Source organism: Echiichthys vipera (assembly GCF_963691815.1).
Source record: "Echiichthys vipera genome assembly, chromosome: 13".
In the NCBI taxonomy this organism is placed as follows: domain Eukaryota; kingdom Metazoa; phylum Chordata; class Actinopteri; order Perciformes; family Trachinidae; genus Echiichthys; species Echiichthys vipera.
The window spans coordinates 19,003,506-19,026,498 of NC_139838.1; the positions used below are offsets into that span (position 1 = coordinate 19,003,506).

The window sequence follows — 22,993 nt, forward strand, 5'->3', positions numbered from 1 at the left end:
TGTCTGTCTCTCACACACACACACACACACACCCTTACCGTTGCTCTTTCCCACACAGGTACACGAAGTCAAACCCTCCGTCGGCAGTGTAGGTAACTCATACATAAACATGAAATACAATAAACAGAAATTATGTTTGCGAGGTGTTTAAACAGAGAGACAAGAAGGCTGACAGACCGGCAGACAGGGGCAGACGGTGCATACAGAAAAGATATACAAGCGTGGCACAGAAAAATGGAATGATTCTGTGTGTGTAGGCATACAACAGCCATCTGATGAGTTGGTCCCCCTTGGCATCGTGAGAGCAGCCAGCGTGTCTCCGAATTGTTGCATTTTGTTCTCAAATTCCTTGTATTTTGGGTTTTGCTATTTATTAATTTGATGGCTTTTTTTCTTTCGCCTTGAATAGGTTCATAATTATGTGCAGCTGCATGTGTCTGTGTGTTGACCTCTCCAGTAGACACCAGGGTGTTTAGTATTCTAGTCTGTCACTGACTTTCTGTGGCCAATCATCACACACTTGTAGACCCACACACACACACACACACACACACACACGTATATGCCCCGCTGCCACATAATCTTACTGCCAGCTCTACAACAGACTAAATAAACTCTAATCAATGTTCATATTATAAACACAAAGATAAACTGCTAATGCTGAACGTAAAATAGACCAAAGATTGTCTGATAGATAGCGGCGCTGCACTGATGGTTTGGTCAAAGTTCCTGACCCCAAAGGATGGTTGTAGCAAAATTAAAATAGGCTTTCTAAGAAGTGCTGTTCCTGTAAAAGCCAATAGAACGTAAAATAGCATTGTTTTTTAACTAACTCGTGCAGTCGGACCTCCTATCAAAACAGACAGCAGAGAAACTAGGACTACAGCACCCCGAGAGGGGGTGACTTCATTCTCTAGGGATGCCATCACAGATATTTGTTTGCTGCTCTGAATGTTGAGTACAGCTTCTTTAATAGTTATTGTGGCTAAATGGCAAAGGTTTGTCCTGAGGGTACATTGAGGGAAAGGGGATGTGGTCAACAACGCATCATCATGGAAAGGTGAAAAGATTTTTTAACATATTGACCTGGCGGCAGCTCAAGAGGACGGCTCAAAGAATATCAAAATGCTAAGTAAATTACAATTGTAATAATACATTTTATATTTCTCATGTGGAAATTAGAAATTGTGGCTTGATGACTGTCTAACAGGAAAGACAAGATTACTATTTATTAGTAAAGGCCAGAGATTCACTATCAAAATTACAATATATCCCATGACGGCTAAGTGTTCGCAGCAGATTTAATTGTGATACAAACATTAGTGTGCAAGCGCAAGTGCTGATCATAGAGAATGTTTGACCTCAGTGTGGCACTACATGAATGGCCCCAGAATCACAAAAATCATATGGAATCATACACTGTACAACAAAAACAATGTCTTCCTATGGGCCAGTGTTGTACAGACGACCCGTTCTCACTCCCAATTCAAACACGACAGCTTGGTCAGCATCTGAAACCGACGCGCAAAGCACCCTTTCAGCATCTGTATGGGTCATCTGTATGAGCAACTGCTTGACCACGGCGCTGAAAGATGACATAGTATGGGAGGAAGGTAAGGGTGGTAGATGGGTCACCGTCAAACGCACACAGGACTTTCACTCATGGAACTGGTGTTTGTGTCCCATGTGAAACCAAAAGTCAACAATACCTTGATGCTATTTATGTAACGTAGGCTCGTATTCGTAACTAACGTCTTCAACATGAGATATGTAACAAATAACAAAAAGTTAACAAGTAGTTATTTTAACACAATGCATAATCTTTTCCTAAACTTAACCAAGTAGTTTTGTTTGATTAATTCGCTACCCTGAACATTGAAAAATGGCACCAAAGGGATACCCAGAGCGTGAAAACAATGATGCCAAGGGTCCAGCCCAAGCTGCCATATTTAATGAGTAAAGAGTGAAAATGTGTTGGTAAAGACCCTGCGCTGGACTGTCCTTTTGATCCCAATCCCAATGCCATCCTCTTGTATGACAGAATGACATAACTGTGATTAAGGCTTATTCACGCCACATCAGAATATTTGGGATGAAAAAAAGGATGTAAATTATTTAAATGAACAGTTTTCTGTGCAGCAATTTTAATTCATTTTTTAAAATTCAAAACCAGTTTGATTAAGTTTGTTGTGCGCATTAAATAATTCAAGTGTCAAATAAATAATCTGAGGACATGTTATTTGAGGACAAACAGCAAGCTAGTAAAATGAAGAAAGCATAGAAATATGTGACGGCAGTGGAGCTCCTGGCTACATTCATAGAGCACAGCAGGAGGTATGTTCAGTAGTTTCATATTTTCCTATTGCAAATCTCCTCTGAAGAATTCACCTGACTTAGTATGAAAGCTTTATGTTAAACAAAATCACATCTGTTCGGCCTACAGCTATCACACTTGTGCCTTTGTGCTTCCAAAGTCTGCAGTTTGTCTCAGGTTAGAACCCGCTCCTCGATCACATGTTGAAGGGATTCATACTGGAGCCACAGGGTGATGATTTATAGAACAAAAGGCATTCATTTTTTTTTTTTTTTCACAGTAAATCATTGATGAATTACACACTCATTGTCCATTTTCAGTATGTTTGTTATTACTTTTATTAATTATTATCATCGTCATCGTCATCAACATTATTCTTCAAGTTTAGCTGTGTAACAAACTTTTTCTTGGCTGTCAAAATATGTTGAAATATCATTCTTGCATGAAATAAAACCTAAACAATAAAGTACAGAAAGGTAGCAGAATAAAATACAACATGAGAAAGAAAATAACCTAAAAAATTACTATAAAAGCCATTCAACTGAATAGAGACACAATTCTACTAAAATATATTGGTTAAATGTACATAGTTGATGTATGTGTATGTGTGTGTGTGTGTGTGTGTGGGTGTGTTTGTGTCTGACCAATAATAAACTGGCCTTTCGCTCCCTTATCTCACACGTTTAATACTGTACATCCCAAAATGTACACTCAATCCGTACCACTGCTCTGTCTGTGTGTGTGTGTGTGTGTGTGTGTTGTCCCTTCCTTGGCAATAAGAACATAATAATTGGAGTGCAAGCAACAGCATAATTGTCTATAACACATTTTGACAAAGACAAAAATGAACAACAATGTAAACGCTGATGTGAAATGCCATCAAACCTATATCAGGCACTCATTATTGAAGTAAAACATGTCATACGTGTCCTGCAGAACCTCATTTTTTTTAACCAAATTCTCTTGCATTTTTTGAGCCATAAATTACAGCTGCAATGTTCTTCCAAAATTCCTACCAACATCAATATTTATTTATATTTTAGATATACACTATCCTTACATTACTGATGGGAGACGTTAATGTTAAGCTGGCAGACGCAACACAAGATATTTGGACAGGAAAAGGTTCTGCAGAGCACTTACAATATTAAAAAATGTGCATGAACATGAAAGTTTTCTTATCATGAAGACTCTTATTTTTTACTCCCAAAGTACAGGGAAAAGATTGTAACATTTTGGCATCAGAATTTGTCTCCAGCCCAAATCCTTGTGGTTCATCAAGACGGAAAAAAAAACAAAGGAAAAAACAATAGTTCATCCTGTTTCCTTTTGGACCTTTCCCACTGTTTCCTAGAAATCGCATGAAGATCTTAATGAAAGATCATTATCAAATGGGAGTCCCATTGGGTGACGAACTCACCTAAATCTGAGAAAATATGCACTTTGCTTCTAGCATGTCTTTGCAAGTTTACTGCTGGTGACAATTTCTTTCAAAAAAACCCAAAGCCCATTCAAGTAGGAGGGAAATTCAACCCCAACAAAGTCAACGTAAGCAGAAAGGTTGTCAGTTTTGGGATAACTGAGTTATTCTCCACAGATTACGGTGTGACACAATCACTAAACTCCCATTTAAACCCCCTTAACCTGGCTACCAAGTGAGAATACCTTCATAAAGAGATGCAGGAAAGTAGAGGAAAACAGAAGAAGAGTGGCAGAGGGAAGTAGTAACAAGTGGATAGATCAAAAGAAAGAGATGGAGACGTACATGTCAAATTAGTCATCAGATGAGAAAGATACAAGTGATGCTGAAGTGAGGTAAAGGGACAACAGAAGAGAAGGGATGAATGGATACATAAACTTCATTTTATAAGCCCCTACAAGCGTCATTTGATCCATTTCTCCCTCTATACATCCACCTCCTGCCTGTATATTCTTCAAAGGCACCCATCGACCCATCTCAGCAGGTATCCCTCAATCCTTCCTTTTGTTCTGTCTATTATGAAAGCGCTGATTTATTCCTTTGCTTTTTTTTGCTACATTTACAAATGTAAACAGTTTCATTCCCCTTAAGAGATGCCCATAACGAAAAAAAACAACAAAAAAAGCAAAATTCTAAGAAAAATGTTACACGTTAGCACAAGAGATTTCCTAGATTAAAGACAATTCAAATCAGATTCTTCTTTTGTTTTGTTACAGTCTGCTTTTTGACTTGGATTCATCAGTGTGACATGGATAGTGGAGCCATACGTGGTAAAGCACGGTGTTAAGCAAACTCTTCAGAGGCCAAAAATCCCTATGTGTGAAACTAGAATGGGGTGTGTGTCGGATACATCAATGTGTGTCCTCAAATAGTTTGACTGGTTTCTTTGCATTGATACTGCAGCAGTGAGAAGTCTTCTTACAAAAGCAGTGATTGTGATATAGAAAGGCCAACATAAACATGTCGCATCGTGTCGTTTGAAAGGTTTCTTAGCGTTTTAATGCGCTGGTTAGTGAGGGTTTTCTGGCGGTTAAGGCCTTGGTGTCTTTACATTTCTACAAGAAAGAAATCTCATCTTGCTGCTTGCATACAAAAAACATCTTGACTTAATCCCCTAGAAAATGTATTAAAACATTGATAATAAACTCCTCTTCAGAACAATAAAACCTTAGAATGACCTTTACCATGGTATGGGCACTCTGGTGAAATGACTACATGCTATAATTCAGTTTCTATCTCCAAATAAACCAAATACACAGTGCAGAACTTCTTACTATTACATCTTTCATATAGGCATATGTCTCAACATTCCTACATACATGCAACAATGAAAGATAGTTAACTAGTGATTGACAGTTAGCACAGCAACCAATTTCATTTTTTTTCTTCCTCATGTGTCTTGTTCATCAAGTTTGAACACGTATCTGACCAATTAGAAAGCTAGGCTGAAATCAAGCATTATAATGGTTGACTGGTGCTTGGGAATTAAACATAGCAGTCTGTTTACCCAACTCCTGCCCGACATGAAGCATAACTTACATAACCGTGTGATACAGACAGATATTCTCATTAGAAAAAAACTGTACATGTTACCAGGCACTAGGCGGAATACTTTTCATTCATGTTTTTTGGATTAGCATAGAAAAATATCTTGTTCTCATTATTTTTCTTTCGGCCTATTATTACTTCCTTCAAAAGGAGTCTCTTGGTGATATATATATATATATGTTTTTTTTTTGTTTTCTAGCAACTAAGGCAGCAAGGCAGGAGAGGTGTTTCTATCTTTATAAAAATAAACAATATGGCCACCGTGTTGATTCTGAAGAATAGGGGGACTTTGATGACCTGACTGTCACGACTCTCTTGATGTCAAAAATCAACAATGAAAATTTGAGTTTAAAGAGAGACTCGGGTCCTGTTCTTAACTTAAATACTGACTTAAAACCCAAAAGTGGGTAATGAATGAAAGTGGGATGAGTACGCTGGAATCTAAAGCAACATAATCCTTTTTACTTCAGTGAATTATAAAACGTAACTTTACAACATCATCTTCTGTTGTTTTTTTTTCAGTATTATTTAGGTCTAACGTGTAACAGTCCCCATCCATAAAGAAGGAAACATATTTTGCAGATTTTATAAGACGCTAACATGCTACATAGAGGTAACCTACCAACTCTCAGAAATACGAGATAGGCTGAATAAAACACTGTAGGCAAGAAGCTCCGTTACTCAACACAGAGCAAGTTCATACAGTTCACCCAAATAATTGATCCTTATGATAAAATGTAGGGTTGATATCCCCAAGTTCCTATGTCTCTCTATAAAACCATGTAACCTAACAACAAGTGACAGACATAAAGAAACAAAAATACTAAGACCATTTTGACCTATCAACACATAAAGAACAAAATAAGAACATACATAAGAGAACGTTATGTTAAAACCGACCTTAACATGTAATAATAATGTGTCACATGCTATGAAACGGGTGAGTTGGTGTGCAACACGTGTGACCCCTGAGGACGGAAATACCGCGCGCAAGCCTTCATTATGTTTACATCATCGTGCGGGGACAGACGCATTCCATTTGCTCCTTACACACACAAACGCTATTACACAAATGCACACATACACACAAAGCCCCCTCTTTTTGCTGTACCATTTCTGTTAGACGGCTGTTATCAATGCAACAAGTGTCCTTAAGAACACAAACAACAAATAGCTCAAAAAGAAAAAAATAACTCAAATAGACTAATTCTTATAGTACCATTTCCTGCAAAAAAAGCATTATTTGCCTTTACAAAATAACATATTATATAGGAAAGTGTAGCAAATTGCATGTTTTGTACTATAACATCGTAATTATTATTATTACCATTATACCATTATCATTAATATAAATGTTAAGCAGGTTAATAGATGGTTGTTCTATGAGGCAGGCAGCCAGGCACGTAGCTAGTATCATGGCACGGAGGAAGGTAGAAAATAATGTCACTTGGTTTGATCCAGATGGATGAAGAGAACACTTCGGTCCGGAATTACTCCGGTGTCACCAGTTGAGACTGGCTTTAAGCAGTTCAAAAAGTCAAATCAAACCCAACAGTCTCCCATTTTGGGCCACTCTGCTAGTTTCAGAAACAACAGGGCACAAGTGAAATAATCCAACTGATCCCTTTTTTGTACCAAGGGTAACACCAGCTCAATTGCAGCCATGAACACACTGGTTCAACTCTGGACAGTTTTAAAGAGTCAAAATAAGTTTTGGTTTTGGATCCGTTGCACAGCGGTATAACAGTCAAAAACAGGCTCTGGGCCAGAACAAAGTAGTTCTAACCAGATCAGATCTGGTTATACCGAGACGCTGGTTTGGACCAGCTCAGGGATCAGTTTAGCATGGTGCATATTAACAGATCAGCTCTGTTCAGTTAAAGTGTTTTGCTTCTAGCATTTCTTTTTTGTTTTGTTTTTTTTGTTTGCTCTGCTGCATGGTGGCTGTGCAAGTGCTGAGCTCCTCAAACTCATCCTAAAATATGAGAACAGTCCAACTTTCAGTCGAGCTTCAAATCCTCTTATTTGGAAAGCACATGAAGTGGCTGTTTATTAAAAGGTGATTTCAGCTTCATGCCTGAACTGTTGTTGAATACTTGCCACAGAGCCGTCAAGTGACAGTCACACAAACACAGGATTCAGGCTATTTTGCCAAACTGTCCCTGTAGCAGTTCAGCGGGATCCTATGATTATTTTTGACCATTTGTCAGTTGAGTGCTTCCAGCATAAGGATGTGTTCCATTTAGTGCCCAGGAAAGGCCCATTTTGACATGAGCTAGCCTCCAGGAACGTGGAGGCAGACAGCTTATTTGTTCAATAAAACACAATCTTAAAGGTTTGTTTGAGTCAAAGGCATCAGATTAATTGCTCTCTGTGTTCTCCTGTAAGTCTTTAGATTCTGCAACAGTCGTGACCTCTGTGGTTTCTGCGATGTCCTCATTACTTTCTGACACCATCTCATCTCCCAGCTCCTGGTTTGTGATGTCATGGCCTTCTCCTTCTAGCTCCTTTTCAACCTTTGTTTCATTGTCAGTGCCATCGTTGCCTGTAGTTTCTTTTGCTCCATGACAAACTCCTATGACATCGTTGCTTTCATCTGCGATCGTGCTATGATCACCGTCATCGTTTTCGTCTGGCGTCGCATTCTGACACTTGCTTTCTGACATCACTGCGGCGTTCTGAATTAGGTCGTCTTGCGCGGGACCCCTCGTTTGTGACGTTTTGTCAGTGTACCTGTGTAAGCCCCTCTGTATGTGTGTGGTAAAATCATAGCGATCCGCACATACGTGGAGGCAAAAACTGCATTGGTATGGTCCCTGGTCACCATGGCAACTCATGTGCAGAGCATACATGACCTCGTCCAGGAAGTAGATCCCACAGTGGATGCAGCGGTTGGTGAGGTCATCCTGCGTGGCCACGTCCACCACTGTGCGATTTAATGGGACACCTTTTGTCGAATACTCCTTCTCCTCCTTTTCTGTCTCCTCCCTCTGGTTGCCTCCTTCATCTATCCTCTCCTCCTCCTCCTCTTTCTCCCCTTTCCAGTTCTCTCTCAACCTCTCCGCTAGTGGCGACTCTTGCCTTCTCCTCTCTGGGCCATTTGTCGACATGTGTACATTTGCAGCACTTGTATCTCTTTGTCTTATTGCAAGATCCAAAGGAGCATCATTTTCTAATGACGGGGATGAGGTCTGGGAGTGAAGAGGAGGAGGAGGATAGTGAGGAGGAGCTGGGGGAGGGGGAAGAGGAGAGAACGGAGAGGCGCAGTAAGGCACCGTGTAGTTTTGCTGATGATGCTGTACCATTGCACCAAGATAATGAGCGCTATTTCCAAGGCTACCAGGGCTACTTAGATTACTGATGCTACCAGAAACCCCAGAGGTGGCTGCCATCTTATACTTGGTCCAGAACCTGAGCCAATCTGACTCAGGGGTCAAATCAGGCGAGAGGGTTAATGGTAGGGGCAAGGAGAAAAGGGGGTACTGATACTTTTCAATGGGTGAACCAGGAGGCGAATAGCTAGACGGTTTAGATGGACGCATGTACTTTTCAATCGGACTGCCTCTTTCTGAACCCCCTCCTCCTTTACCTCCCTCTACTTTTGATAGTAAAACTCCTTCAGCAATCCCCCCGTTGCCCTCAGCTACCAATGAGGAGGGGGTGTGTGAGGGGAGGAGCAAAGGAGGCATGCGTCGATGGATCTCCAATGTTTGATTGGCGAGGAAGGCTTGAGTGGATCGGGGTGAGCGTGAGCGAGGGGAAGGCTGCTGGTTTTTTATTGATGCACAGCTTCTGTCTGACTCCTCACCATTCACACGCTCCTCTATGGTGATGCGTTGTTGCTTGGGGGCGGGGGTCTCAGATGACAGCGAATCGGGGTTGAGGCGCTTTCTGGTTCGGCGTCGGATGATTTGTTCACCGTTGTTCTGCTTTATGATGTTTAGAGGTCTGGGTGTCTGCAAGATTAAGGAAACATAGAAGAATATGGACAAAATTAAGAGGATTATATAACATTTTGAATACATCAAGTGATGATTCATTTTCCTGTTTGAACATTTTCCCATAAATTATCTGACGGTATTTATCTGTCAAAATACATATCCCAGAATAATTTGACTGTGATACATTTCACAACAAAAAATAGTGTTTGAATATAAAGTCATTTGAAATTTGGTGAAATAGTTGCACCTTGGCTGACTGAAGCCTACTTTATGACAACTAGAAAAGTTTTCTCAGTGAAGCTAACAATGGTAGATGAAAGTTTTAAAAGTCTCATTTCATATGGACTTGACCAAAGTAGAATTAACTGACATGCTAAAAAAGACATATCAAGCAAGCCCACGGGATGTAGTTTTTGCCCTTACCACAAGGGGGAGCACTTACATCTGATGTAAATGGAGTTTGCCCTGAAAGACTCACCTTTTAGTTTATTGATAGATCCCTCATAAATACTTGAAACTACACCTTGCATGCATTTCTAACATATAATTTGCCACAGGGATTAAGAAAGTATTATTAAGATTATTATAAATTATAAATGGTGACCTCTACACAGCCTTAAATAAAAATTATGTCAAAACTGAACTGCCACAAAATAAAAAGTTTTTCAAGCCTCAATTTGAGTTTATCGGAATGTTCACTGCAATGCAGGGAAAATGTATTTGACTTTCTGTACACTATATTTCACAAAGAGCAAAGGGCCTTGTTTTTGAGTACATGGTTGTAACTCCCGTATGTCTCTAGAAACCCCCCACTGTGTATGTACGTGTGTAAGTTATAGTGATAGAGGGAAAGGATAGAGGAACATGGATGAATGAAAGGGCGAAAAAAAGGGCAATAAACCTCACTATGTCTATGCTGGCAATAACTTATGGTTATGTATGTGCCTATTTAGATAGCCCTTATGTCTGCGTCAGTCTAGTGAAGTCATCATCAGTCATTGGAGAACTGCAACTGAAACTATTTAAGTCATTCTTAGCATCAAACCAGAGATGTTTTTTGTTTCTACCTGAAGAGGACCAAGGAGAAGAAAATGTAAAGATAGGAGTAGAGGGGAGAATGAAGGAGGTGAAATGAATGAGAATGGGAGAAAGAGTGATACATGGGGATGAGAGGAGGAAGAGGTAGATGGAGTGGGCATGAAAGAAAGAGGAAAGAGGGGGAGGGAGGGAGGGACTAGAGTGAATACAGGAGGATGGCTGAGGAGAAAAGAAGCAAAGAAATAGGGTGAAACTGTCCAAAGCTATGCCCTATTTCCAGACTATATACTTATATCAGAATCTACATAATCCCAGAGAGAAGGGAGAAAAAGTAGCCTGGCGATCAATTTATAGGTTTGATCTAAACAGTTTTCTCTCCTGTGTTTAGGACTTACAAATAGGTGAAAAAAGGTTTTCTGGGATAATCTTTTAAAGTTGCTTTATTTTCATCTGGGAAGACAGGTGAAAGCGTTTTTTGTATGTTTCAAATGTTTTGTTGTTGTAATACTCATTTTGGCCTCAAGAGGCGGAAGTGCGCTACTACCCCTTGTTCTCAAAAGGACTAAAAGCATTCATGTTTCCTTCCAGCTGAGTTTAAATTTCTTCATACACCCTTAAAAAAAGTAACCTACCTGTATATTATGTACAGGTAAGGTAACTACCAACCTTGAGACTTTTGGTCCAGTGAAATTCTATTTGCAGGAAAGGAGTGAGCAAAGGGTAGAGTTGTGAATCCTCATTTCTATTATCTGTCACTATCTTTTTGACCTTACTGTATACTGAACACCCTTTCAGAAGATGCACTGCTGTGTGGTAGCAAACAAGTGCCTTCATCAGTTTAATCTTGTCAAAAATCGTGAGAATTGCGGGACAGTTTTGACTGTAGGAGGAAAACTGGAGAGGGTAGTGAAAATTTGGAGTCTCCTGGGGAAAATCGTTAGGGTTGGCAAGCATGGCTAGGACATGGGGTAGTGGTGCACTTCAGCCTACTCGTCCTGATATCAGTATTATAACAAGAGGTTTTTCCAGAGCAGAAAAAACCCGACCTAACTGAAAAATAGCAACGATTAGGAACCGATAAAACATCTTTAGTAGACAGTGTGTTTATCAGATCAGAAATCAAATTTAACTATATCTTTTGAAATATAATTCAGTTTTGCATTGACAGCAGCCTTTACAACATAGGATATGTACATAAAAAGCGAGATGGCCATCAGTTTTAGCATCTCTGTGTCTACAATCCTGTGTGGGACACCCAAAGCGCTGAACAGACACAAAAGATAGCTGTAATGCTGTAAACCTTTATGGTTGTAGGGCTGGAGTTACATCTTGTACACATAATTCTCTCTTATCTATCTTTCCATCTCTTCTGCTTCTTCTACTTATCTCTCTGTCTCCCTCCATCTCTAACTCTTACCACACACACCCTCCCCTTTGATTATCGCTGAGTGAGGACACTCCTTACCTTAATCTTCTCCCCTTGCTTCGTCTCCCTCCCTTGTGTTCATCTCTTTGTCTTCCTCCCTTTTCTTACTCTGTTGGTCCTTTTCCCTTCCTTTCCCTTCCCTCCCTCCCTTTATGTCTTCCTTTTTCTCCCTCTTTATTCATAACGCTCCCTTCCCCTCTCTCACTCTGAAGTGTTTTACTAGCTGCTATCCTCTCTAATAATGTGTGTAGAGCGTATAAAACTTTTATTATAGGATATAAAATATGGCCGTCATGAAGATTGTCAAGAGTAGAGGGAGCTTAAACGTGATTGGAGCAGCAGATGAGAGGAACAGGTTGACCCAAGCATCTACATGGACAGGAAGGAGTAAACTGCTATAGCTTGTCATCCTCTGAAAGGTCTTTAAAGTTCCATTCGATAATTGCAGCATAGTGCTCAGGGTTGTAACACGGTCAACCCACTGATGCGTTTACTAACACTGTGATTTATTACACTGAAACATTTTTGTTCACTCTTAAATAGTTCAAGCAGGGCTTGAAAAGCCAATATGTGAACATGAATCTGGCATATACCGCATACATATGTGTTTAAGCTCTGAGGGCTTGTTTCACACTGGTAATATTTAAAAACCCTTGTGTTAAATAAGGTATACTGAAGTGTGAAATAAGCTTTAACCCCTTACAAACATAGGAGGTGAGAAAGCTCAATATTCTGAAGTCAACTAAATTCCAGACTTCCAGTCTTTATCTCATCTGTAATTCTAATGTCTAATTAAATATGGGATTGCCATAGACTTTCCCCGGGCTTAGATGGTAAAAATGATTAATTCCATCATATTTCTCACGCCATGGAGCTGTTTCACTGTAACTGCTGAAATGGTCTTTAACTCCCAGCTCCCACCATATAAAGTATACTTTTTCGACAATATTACGTTTTCACAGCGGGATCCCCAGAATGTATGCAGGGATTTTACTGCAGTATGTGCCATTTAATTTGCATCATGTGCTAATCGGACGGACGGGAGGAATGATAATTAGTGGTCAAAACCACCCCGTGGATGTATTAAAACACAGCATGAAGTCTATAAAATAGTCTAAAGCATCGGGATTCTAATCGACAACAACCTTTATGAGTATATGTCGGTCTCCTATGTGTGGATAAGAGTTCAACAGTGCAAGTTAACTTTTGTATGATGATTCACTTGAGTTTCAGCTCATTTGTAGGGATTCCTTTCCATCTCTATTTCTAATGCGTTTCTGAAATTTATAGCTCCCTTCTTGTCTCTCTTCTAATTTGTTTGAAAGAAAGGGTGAATAAAGGGGATCACAAATATACAGAAACTTCATGAACCAAATCTGGGACAACTGTTCCTATTAAAAGTCCAATATTATGCTCATTCTTATGTTTGTAGAAGAACATGTTTACATGCTTAAAAACCCATTTTTTTAGTTTGAATTAAAAAAAAAAAAAGGTCTAAAGTGTGTTTATTATGATCTATTATGATCTGTTTAAATGCGTGTGTACATGTCTGAGTACAACTTACCGAATGTAGTTTTTGGTATAAACCACATGCGTTGCAGACGTAGCCTCCATTAGCGTTCTTCCTCCACAACGATGTCTTAGTGGTCAGACAGTTTGCACAGAAGACCCCGCTGCCTCTCCGACGCTACGAGTGAAGAAATGGATGGAGACAGACAGACAACATTAGAGCGTGAAGTAAAAAGATAGACTGATAAAGAAACTCTGAGTAGATCAAAAAAAGGCAAAGTCAAAGAGAGAAAAAGAATTGGGGAGAAAAAGTGAACATGTTGACTTAATATTCACATCACTCAAGTAAGGTTAGGAGAGAGAGAGAAAACAGATTGGCTTGGTGGCAAAGACATGATGTGCTCTCATTTATCATGCCTAATGGGAAATCCTATTGAGAGCATTATTCTCCTCTAAACTGATGTTCTCTGTATAGAACAAGGTTAATAAAAACAAAATATACTTCAATGAAAAGATAATGGTCTAGGTGAGCTGAACACCTTGTGTGTGATTGAAATATGTGTGTTTGCATGTCTGAGGGCACGTCCAGACAATCGAAAATAACCTTTTCTTTCTCACAGCCGTTCTTAAAAAGTTTTTCACACGGACTTGGCTCAAGAAATATCTGCGTGCACACGAAACCAGTGAAACCAGCTAAAATGCTGTAACACACATGCCAGGCCTGGATGTGGAGGTGGTGCTGTAACTGCCACCGAAATACACCAACACGGAGAAGAAGTGAGGGAGAGATGTTGTTGTGTATAATCATAATACAAACACCGCCGAGTTTCTTGCCAAATCTGGCGACTTCCCCAATCCTCATCCATCCTAGAGAGAAAACTGTCAACTGTGTCTGGTGTTATTGGAGACTTTCCCGTCCCAAAGCACTCACAGGTGGGCACTTTCTTGCTACTTTTTGTGACCTTCTTGGCAACTTTATTTATAAAAAGCTACTAGCGACCAATTTAGCAACTTATTCAGACATTCAAGGAAAAGGGAGAAATATCTGGTCGGCCTAATTCATTCACATGCAGCTGCTCAGAGTACAGTTCAGTATACAGTCTATGGGTCCGTCTCTCTCCCTTTCACACAGCAGCATTGTGGTTGTTATGAGACATTGTGGGGGTTAGAAGTCAGAGGTTGGGTGATGACTGTATCGATAACAAAGTATGCGGTTTCGCCGTCCAAACAACAACACCACAGGGGTCGTTTTCAAATCTTCCCAATCCGGGACCTGGTTACAAAAAATACTGTTTTTAGGTTTTGATGACGCTGGTTGCAAATGGATCGCCGACCAAAACGATACTTAAGTTGTTCACACAGGCTCTAAAAGATATCATGGATACAGCGGCCATTTTGAACATTTGAAGTTGTGCTCAACTGATGTAGAATGAGATGAGTTATGCTTTCACCTTGCAGCATAAAGTGTTTATCTGAACTGCAGGAGGTAGTTTACGAGCAAGTATTACACACACACACACACACACACACACACACACCTACCTATGCAGTTCATGGAGCATCGATGCATAGAAAAGTACTGTGTGCAAAGCAGGGTGGGGGTAGGGTGAAAAGGCCAATTGCCGTGGCTACGTGCTCCATCACAGTAATGAGCCAATCACAACGTTTCTCCATCCCATTAAGTCTCTGGCCCCATTCACCACCTTTATGACCCTCAGAAGACAGCATACCTCATCTTTCTCCCCCATGACTCTGTCTGCCTGTTTATCCAACCATTTCTTACTCTTGCCCTGCTTTAATTTTTTTATCTCACCATTGCTGCTCATCTAATCTTCCCTTTTCTCATCTCCTCTTAAAATATCAATATTGTGCATAAAACACCTGCAAGTAATTATTTTTTCTTCACTGACCTGTGTGTTATGTGGATTTCTGTCTGTATGTGATGTTCTTATTGATAATCTCACTATAGCTGTGAAAGTAATTGTCTGCATACTGTATGCGCCTATGGGTATGGCTTACTAAAATCAACCTTCTCTGTGTCTACCATATTTCCATTTCCCAAGCTCTCTCTTGTATATCCCAATCTCTTTCTTCCTTTCCCTCCATCATGGACTTTGCATCCACTGGGACCTTCTCCTTTCAGCGCTGGTTTCTTGTTGTTTTATGTTCATGACAGTGCTGAGAGCTTAGCATAATTTTTTTCCGGGCTCAGTGCACCCAGTGCGAGAAGTTAAAAACATTTCAACTTTTCACAAAAGAGTGCAGCACTTCAGTCAGGCTGTCTGTAGTCTCAGAGCTACAGATGGAGCCACTACGAGCACTTCCGCCGAGCATCTGTTTCGTGCTTCCAGCTAAAAGCAGAAGAGCCCAGTGGGCACAGCACTGTTCAGTTTATTTTTGCAGTCTAATGTACTGCAAGGATCACAGCACAATTAACCACTTTACATCTCTCTGGGAATACACAACTGTCAAAAGATACCGTTCAAATGCTAAATTTATGCTGTGCTGTTGGAGAGTTCAACCAAATTTTAAATGTAATGATTGCAATGGTAACAGTCAGTATTTAAAGGGGACATAGTTATATTTTGGGTTTCTACTAGAACATGTTTGCATGCTTTAATGTTCAAAAAACACATCTTTTCCCCATCTGTGCTCTCTGCACTGTCATTGCAGCCGGGAATGACTGTGGCTCATTTAAAGGCACAGTTTCTGAACATGGGCTGTGTGTATTTCTCTGTGGATGGAGTGTTTTGATACTCTCACAATATGTATATAGCAACTCGAACTGCTTTACAATCAAAAAGACATGAACCGTTATGACAACAATCCAAAGTTAAATTGTGCACACTTTGAAATTAGGTCTGCTGCAGTAGATTTGTCAAAATATATATACATATACATATATATATACACAAAATTGCAAAGAATCAGGATCTGATTTAACATCTGTCCTGGACAGTGGTAAAGGATTGGGCATTAAATTATACTGCCAATGAAAAGTGGTTTAATAGCTTTTTTGTTTCCTTGCTGTAATTTTAGCCCATAAACAGACATTTACAACAACATTATTCACACTGTCTGGATAAGGCTACAAAATCAAACTTCTAGATGGTTCATTGATTAAATACAAAGGAACACCATAGATATGTTTATTTATACTGGAAAAACCTTGTCTCATTCTCAGAATGTATATAATAAAACATCCTGTTTCAAATAATATTGGATGTAATAAACACCTGAGCTAATATTAGAGTCTTTGTGGTGCATGCGTTTTGGTCCATCTGACATCAGAACACTTACATGACCAAATCTTCTGGTGTGTGTGTGTCCGTGTGCCTGCCTATGTGTGTATATTGCACACACCATACGGTTACCACATGTAGAGAGACAGAGCCAGGTGATTGATTGATCTATGCTTCCTGTGTGTGTGTGTGTGTGTGTGTGTGTGTGTGTGTGTGTGTGTGTGTGTGTGTGTGTGTCTAGTGTTGCAAGCCAAACAGTGCATCTGTCATCAGAATTCAGTTTCCCTCCGAGCACCCAAATCACTCACATATGGCCCCACAGCTGCCCCTCATCTCCACACACACACACACACACACACACACACACACACACACACACACACACACACACACACACACACACACACACACACACACACACACACACACACACACACACACACACACACACACACACACACACACACACACACACACACACACACACACACACACACACACACACACACACACACACACACACACACACACACACACACACACACCCACAAAAATATTCCAAAGACTAATAAAGGCTTTCAGGATTTGGATAAGAGGTTGCAATCTAAGAAGTGTTTGTGAGTGGGGTATCAAAACCATGGCCCAGGGATATCAAGGTTTACGTGTGTGTGTGTGTGTGTGTGTGTGTGTCAGAATGAGAGAAAGGTTCAACTGTCAATTACACAGGCAAGTACATAACTAGTGTGTTCCCACCACATTCAGAACTGCACATGTGCACACACTAGCTTACAATCTTTAACTTCCTTTTCAATCAGCAGCTGGTTGGCTTGACGTGTGTGCGTAAATTTGCAAATTTATATGCACATGCACATGCAATCACACACAGCTCTATACTTTCTTTAACATTGGTTAAATTGGGAGTGCATCTCTTGGTGGCTTCAAAACTATGTTTATACGCTGGGTGTTTTGGTATGTATCTACAAAATGTGTGTTTCTCAGCGCATGTTTTTCTGATTGATTACGGATACCTGGCCTCTCCCACTCACCTCAGCATACAGAGGAGTGTTGCGGGTAATTAGAGCTCAGGGTCTTAATGACATCTATTTATCTGAGGCCTATGATACTGTTCAATTAGCACCACCAACAACGCCCACTGACATGCACGCGCACACACACACACACACACACACACACACACACACACACACACACACACACACACACACACACACACACACACACACACACACACACACACACACACACACACACACACACACACACACACACACACACACACACACACACACACACACACACACACACACACACACACACACACACACACACACACACACACACACACACACAAAAACAAAAATACATTAGTTAGTCAGGGAATTAAAGTCTTCATGAACTTCTTTGTCTTTATGAGCCTACACATGAACTTTAGACGTGATGTTTAGATATAAACTTAAATTTGTTCAGTAGTAATTTGTCTAACCATTTCTGCTCTATTATCCAGGCATTATTCTGAGGGGTGTTCATTTTGAATTTTATTAAAGGTAACATCATTATTATTATTATTATTAATTTTATGCTTATTTTCAGATTCATAATGGTATTATGGGTTTCTACTTGAACATCATTTGTATAATTAGTATTATTATTTTTTCATACTGTCTGTCTGAATATAACTGTATTCAACCTCTATCTGAAATTATCTGTTTAAGCACCTGCCTCTTAAAGCCTCCACTGAAAAAGCCCAGTCCGCTCTGATTGGTCAGTGTTTACAAGTCTTCCACATCTGTGCTTTCTGCACCATCACTGTAAATGGGGAATGACTGTAATAACACTCTCTACCTGTATATAGTATAGTTGTGTGGATTGAACATTTTGATATGTTCACAGTATTTTTATAGCACCTCAACATGTTATATATTCCCAAAAAGGTATGGACTTTCTACGAAATAGGACCTTTTTTCTAATAGTGCTCACGAAAAGGCAGCAAAAAATTAAGAGTATCATTCATTCATTGGCACACTGCACATAAAACAACATTTCTTGGTTTAATAACTTTCATAATCAGCATGGTTGGTCTCTCCGCTTTGCTCTAACAGAGAGCTTTTTCCCCCCTTGTAGCAGGAGATCTAATGCAAAAAATGCATAAAGAAGTGACTGTTGTTTTGGAAAACATGCACTTTGACCCACTTCCTGTTTGTGAACAGTTCCAATACTCCAATTTTAATTTTGTTTTTAGACTTTAATGGTTTGCATCGCCACGCCAACTTTCCACTAAATGGGTTAAAGTGATTGCTATCCTTAAAATTCAGACAGAAGTTATGAGCTGTTTCTCTCTGACTCTACTCATAAAAAGTACTAATAAATTATAACTTTATTCTTGAGAATCTGATTTTTATTCAACATCAGAACAGATGGTGTAACCACACAGTGGCTGAACCAAAGCTGCGGCTTTGAGTCCACTCTGAGGTTCCCCTGAAGCCATAAATTTACAGATGTTGTACAAACTGTTTACACTGCATGGTATTTTAGGTCTTAATGGAAGAGCTGGCTGAAATGATAAGCATCCACTGATTAAGGTTCTGTCGCAAGACTGAGTCCCTTAAAATTTATTTTAGCTTTCATCTGCAACCAATCTGTTGTGCCGTCTTTAAACTCTAGTGGTGTAGCTTCACTTTACAAATTTTGACAAGGCAGACTTGTGGCCTTCACATGGTCTGCTGTTTTTTCAAAATGTCTGTTTTAAAAATAAATGTTATCTCCCAGCTTATTCAATTATCTTGTGTGAAGCATATACAAATTAAGACGGCTTTGAATTTGTGCGCTTTCTACAAGTCACATTATTTTAATGACGTAAATCTAATTTTGAAACAAAACATGCGAAAAAAAAAAAACTAAACAGGAAAACATTAAATATCAAGGTACTGCTATCCTTGAAGTGATGGCACAAAGTAGTGAGAGATACCAGTAGAAGAGAAAGAGAGAGAAAGTGAGAAAGAGGATAAAGAAATATATTGAGGCGCCCTGCGGTCTTAAATAAATTCAAAACGAGGGCTTCCTAAATAGCCTTTCAAAATTAAATTACATTTGATTCACTTAAAGAGACTTAAAGTCAGACCTGCTTTTAACGCACACATAGAGACAAACACACACGTACACACACTTTGAGACATGCACTGACTTGCATTAAATCAGCAATTATTTAATCAAGCTAGAAGACTAGCTGGAGGAATTAACTAAATTCCATACTGCCAAATCCAATATCCTATACACTGGATCAGTCTCTCGCTCTCTCGCTAATGTGCAAACACACACACACACACACACACACACACACACACACACACACACACACACACACACACACACACACACACACACACACACACACACACACACACACACACACACACACACACACACACACACACACACACACACACACACACACACACACACACACACACACCATGTGTAAAAAAAGGAAATAATATACCTTCTTTATACATTCGGATAAAGATTCACCAAACATACACACAAAGAGGCTTCTGGAACCAATCTAACAGAGACCCCCCATATAGGTGCTGCCAACCATCAAATATTTGTGTGTGTGTGTGTGTGTGTGTGTGTGTGTGTGTGTGTGTTTGTGTGTGTGCGTGCGCGTGAGAGAGCGTGCGTGTTTCTGTACTGCCTGTGTACGTGTTACGCATATGGCTGTGGAGGTCCATCTGTGTGGTTTACCAGACTACTCTGTGCATATAAATTGCTTCTCCTAATAGAATAATTGGGTTTGAGTTGAATGAATTTAAGCTGAACGGACTCTGAATTTATTCTGCTAGTTTATTCTTATTCGACAAAGAGACACAAAAAAACAAACACTTAGACTAATAAAATCGATGTACAGGAGAAAGGCAGGGTTACAAATGGCACTAAAATAGTTAAACCGGCCAGTTGGAGATTGTATAAGTCAGCAGGGAGGAGAAAGATTTATTTGATTTGGGGAAAAATTAATTAAGACCTGAACCTCTCTGCTTTGCTTTAAGCAAACAGCTCTGTTTTTTAGTTGAAAAAATGAATGCAGTCCAACTGTGACGTGCAATGGAGGCTGTATTTCCTGCTGATTATCTATTCAGATGACATTATCAGTGAGGCAGGGAGAAACTAGTTCAGCAGCAAACTTCCAAAAAATGCCCTGGCTATGGTAACTCTGGGTGCAACCAAAGGGCTAATTATCCCTTCAGGTATCAACAGACATTTAAAAAAGGATAATGATAACATTCTGTAGCAAAACATATTAGACTGTGGTGTCTGAACGTGTAGCAAATGGATTTACAAGTTTATTATAATACAATAATACAGTTGAATGTCATCTGCAACCAGGTTCTGCAGCTGAATATCAACACTATAACAGAATGTCATATGGATTTCTTTGGCATTAGACATTACAATACCACACGTAAACTAATAATAAAACCTTGAAAGACACTTTGCAGAGAGGAAACTGCTGCTAGACAGAAAATATCCAGTCTGAGTCCTAACACAGCACCTACAGCCCGGTCACACTGAGCATGACCTTCAGCTCAGTGTGTGACTGCTCCCAGCTCCCCTTCACACACAGCCTGCAGCGCTCCTCTAACAGTCTGCTTCAGCAGCCCTCACACTCCCACCACAACAATATCAGTGTAGCACATTCGGCAGTATCTCTCTTCTTTAGAGGCTGCAGTGACAGAAAATCAAATTCCAGGACAAAAAAGCTTAGTGATGATATGAGGCTGTTCAAAACCAGAGCTGGTGGTCAGGGGTGATCGCGAGTGAGGCTCACTGAATGAAATCCCTCCTCAGACATTAGCTATACAGAGTGAAATGCAGCAGAGGAGCTGGAAGGTTCTTGTGACGCATTACAATGCTAGATTTGTAGTCATCTACTGCAAAAGCACTAGTGTGCGTATTAAACTGCATTAATACAGTACGATGAGTATGCAACAGTGTTTGAAGCAAAGCTCATGAGTGACCCTGAACAGTTTTTTTTAAAAAGCTCTTAGCTCCCTGTGTACACTATCAAATAGGTCATGGTAAAGTTAAATGATCGTTCTTATTAACAACTGTCACCTCGCCATATGAGAATTTATATAACTCGTAAAAATCACTTTGTGAGGCTGAGGCAGGTCATACAAGCCACATCTCTACAAGAGTCAGTTTCTCTTCTGCCAACGTAATCAGGTGTAACTTCTTTATCCCTCCTGCCTTAGGCCTCTATGTGATGTTATAAGCAGGAAGAAAGTGATGATTGCTTGTCATTGACTGTTAATGGCAGTGGACACTGTGATAATGATGATGAAGGTAATGTGTCTGATGCTGCTGCCCTGAAACGCTCCACCTTGTATTGAGTGCCAGTTGTTATGCCTCTTAGTCTCTCACTTTTATGAAAGTCACTTTTAATAGTTGCTGCAAAACCAATTGCCCACTGGGACAAAATAAAGTTGACTCTGAAATTTGATAAGTGTGTTGTAAATGTGCTGGGTTGTGATAACAGCAATGAGAATATTGTACACATACAGATACAACTGCTCCATAAATATAAAAAAACAATGATAGCCTCTGCACAGCAGAGGGGCTGGATAAGGGAGCAGAAGACACGACAACCCAGATCCTTTGTTACTGTAATACTATAAACATACACACATGCACGCTCAACTATGTGAGAGTGAAATAGAAGGTGTCACAATAGAAGGTGTCACAATAGCCATGTCATTCTGGGTGTGTGTCTACCTATATGTGTGTGCAGAAGAGTGACGAAAAAGATTTCAGCTGAGTGTCTAAAGAAAAGTATCAGAAAACACTGGAACAAGATGACATCACTGTGACACACACACACACACACACACACACACACACACACACACACACACACACACACACACACACACACACACACACACACACACACACACACACACACACACACACACACACACACACACACACACACACACACACACACACACACACACACACACACACACACACACACACACACACACACACACACACACACACACACACACACACGCACACACACACGCACACACACACACACACACACAAATTTACTTGGTACAAACGGAGAGTGAGGTCAATGTCTCCACATACTGCGGCCCACTTCTCTCCTTTCAACCTCCTTTCATTCTTTCAGCCTTTGCTGTCACTCTCTTCCGGCCCTTTTTCCTCTCTCTGCCCCTGTCTTTTCATCCCTCCTGTGTTCAGCCCATACAGTAGCTGCTACCTTTTGTTGCAGAGCAGTGAGGGTCTCAATTTCTGTGCAGAAAAAGTACACACCTTCATACACAAACAAAGCTTGGACTTAAGAAAAATCCTATTTTCAATGATCTAATTTTGATAAACGGCCGCGGTTGCGGTAATTTCACAGTTATGTGTGCTAGGTAAAAGCCTGATAACAAGTGAACTGTGTGTGAG

The 22,993-nt window shown here is 40.1% G+C and overlaps 1 protein-coding gene across 3 annotated transcripts in view; it reads right to left on the reverse strand.

Annotated features, from left to right (window-relative positions):
• Window positions 1–2,712: 2,712 nt before the first annotated feature.
• The window catches only part of trps1 (trichorhinophalangeal syndrome I), a 118,921-nt gene continuing 98,640 nt past the window's right edge, over window positions 2,713–22,993 (reverse strand). For all 3 annotated transcript variants that reach the window (XM_083926144.1, XM_083926142.1, XM_083926143.1), the window contains 2 exons: window positions 13,312–13,434; window positions 2,713–9,298 (listed from right to left, as the gene is read on the reverse strand). In XM_083926144.1, coding sequence (XP_083782270.1) covers window positions 7,703–9,298; window positions 13,312–13,434 — 1,719 coding nt within the window. In that variant the 3' untranslated portion in view covers window positions 2,713–7,702. The remainder of the gene's footprint in view (window positions 9,299–13,311; window positions 13,435–22,993) is intronic.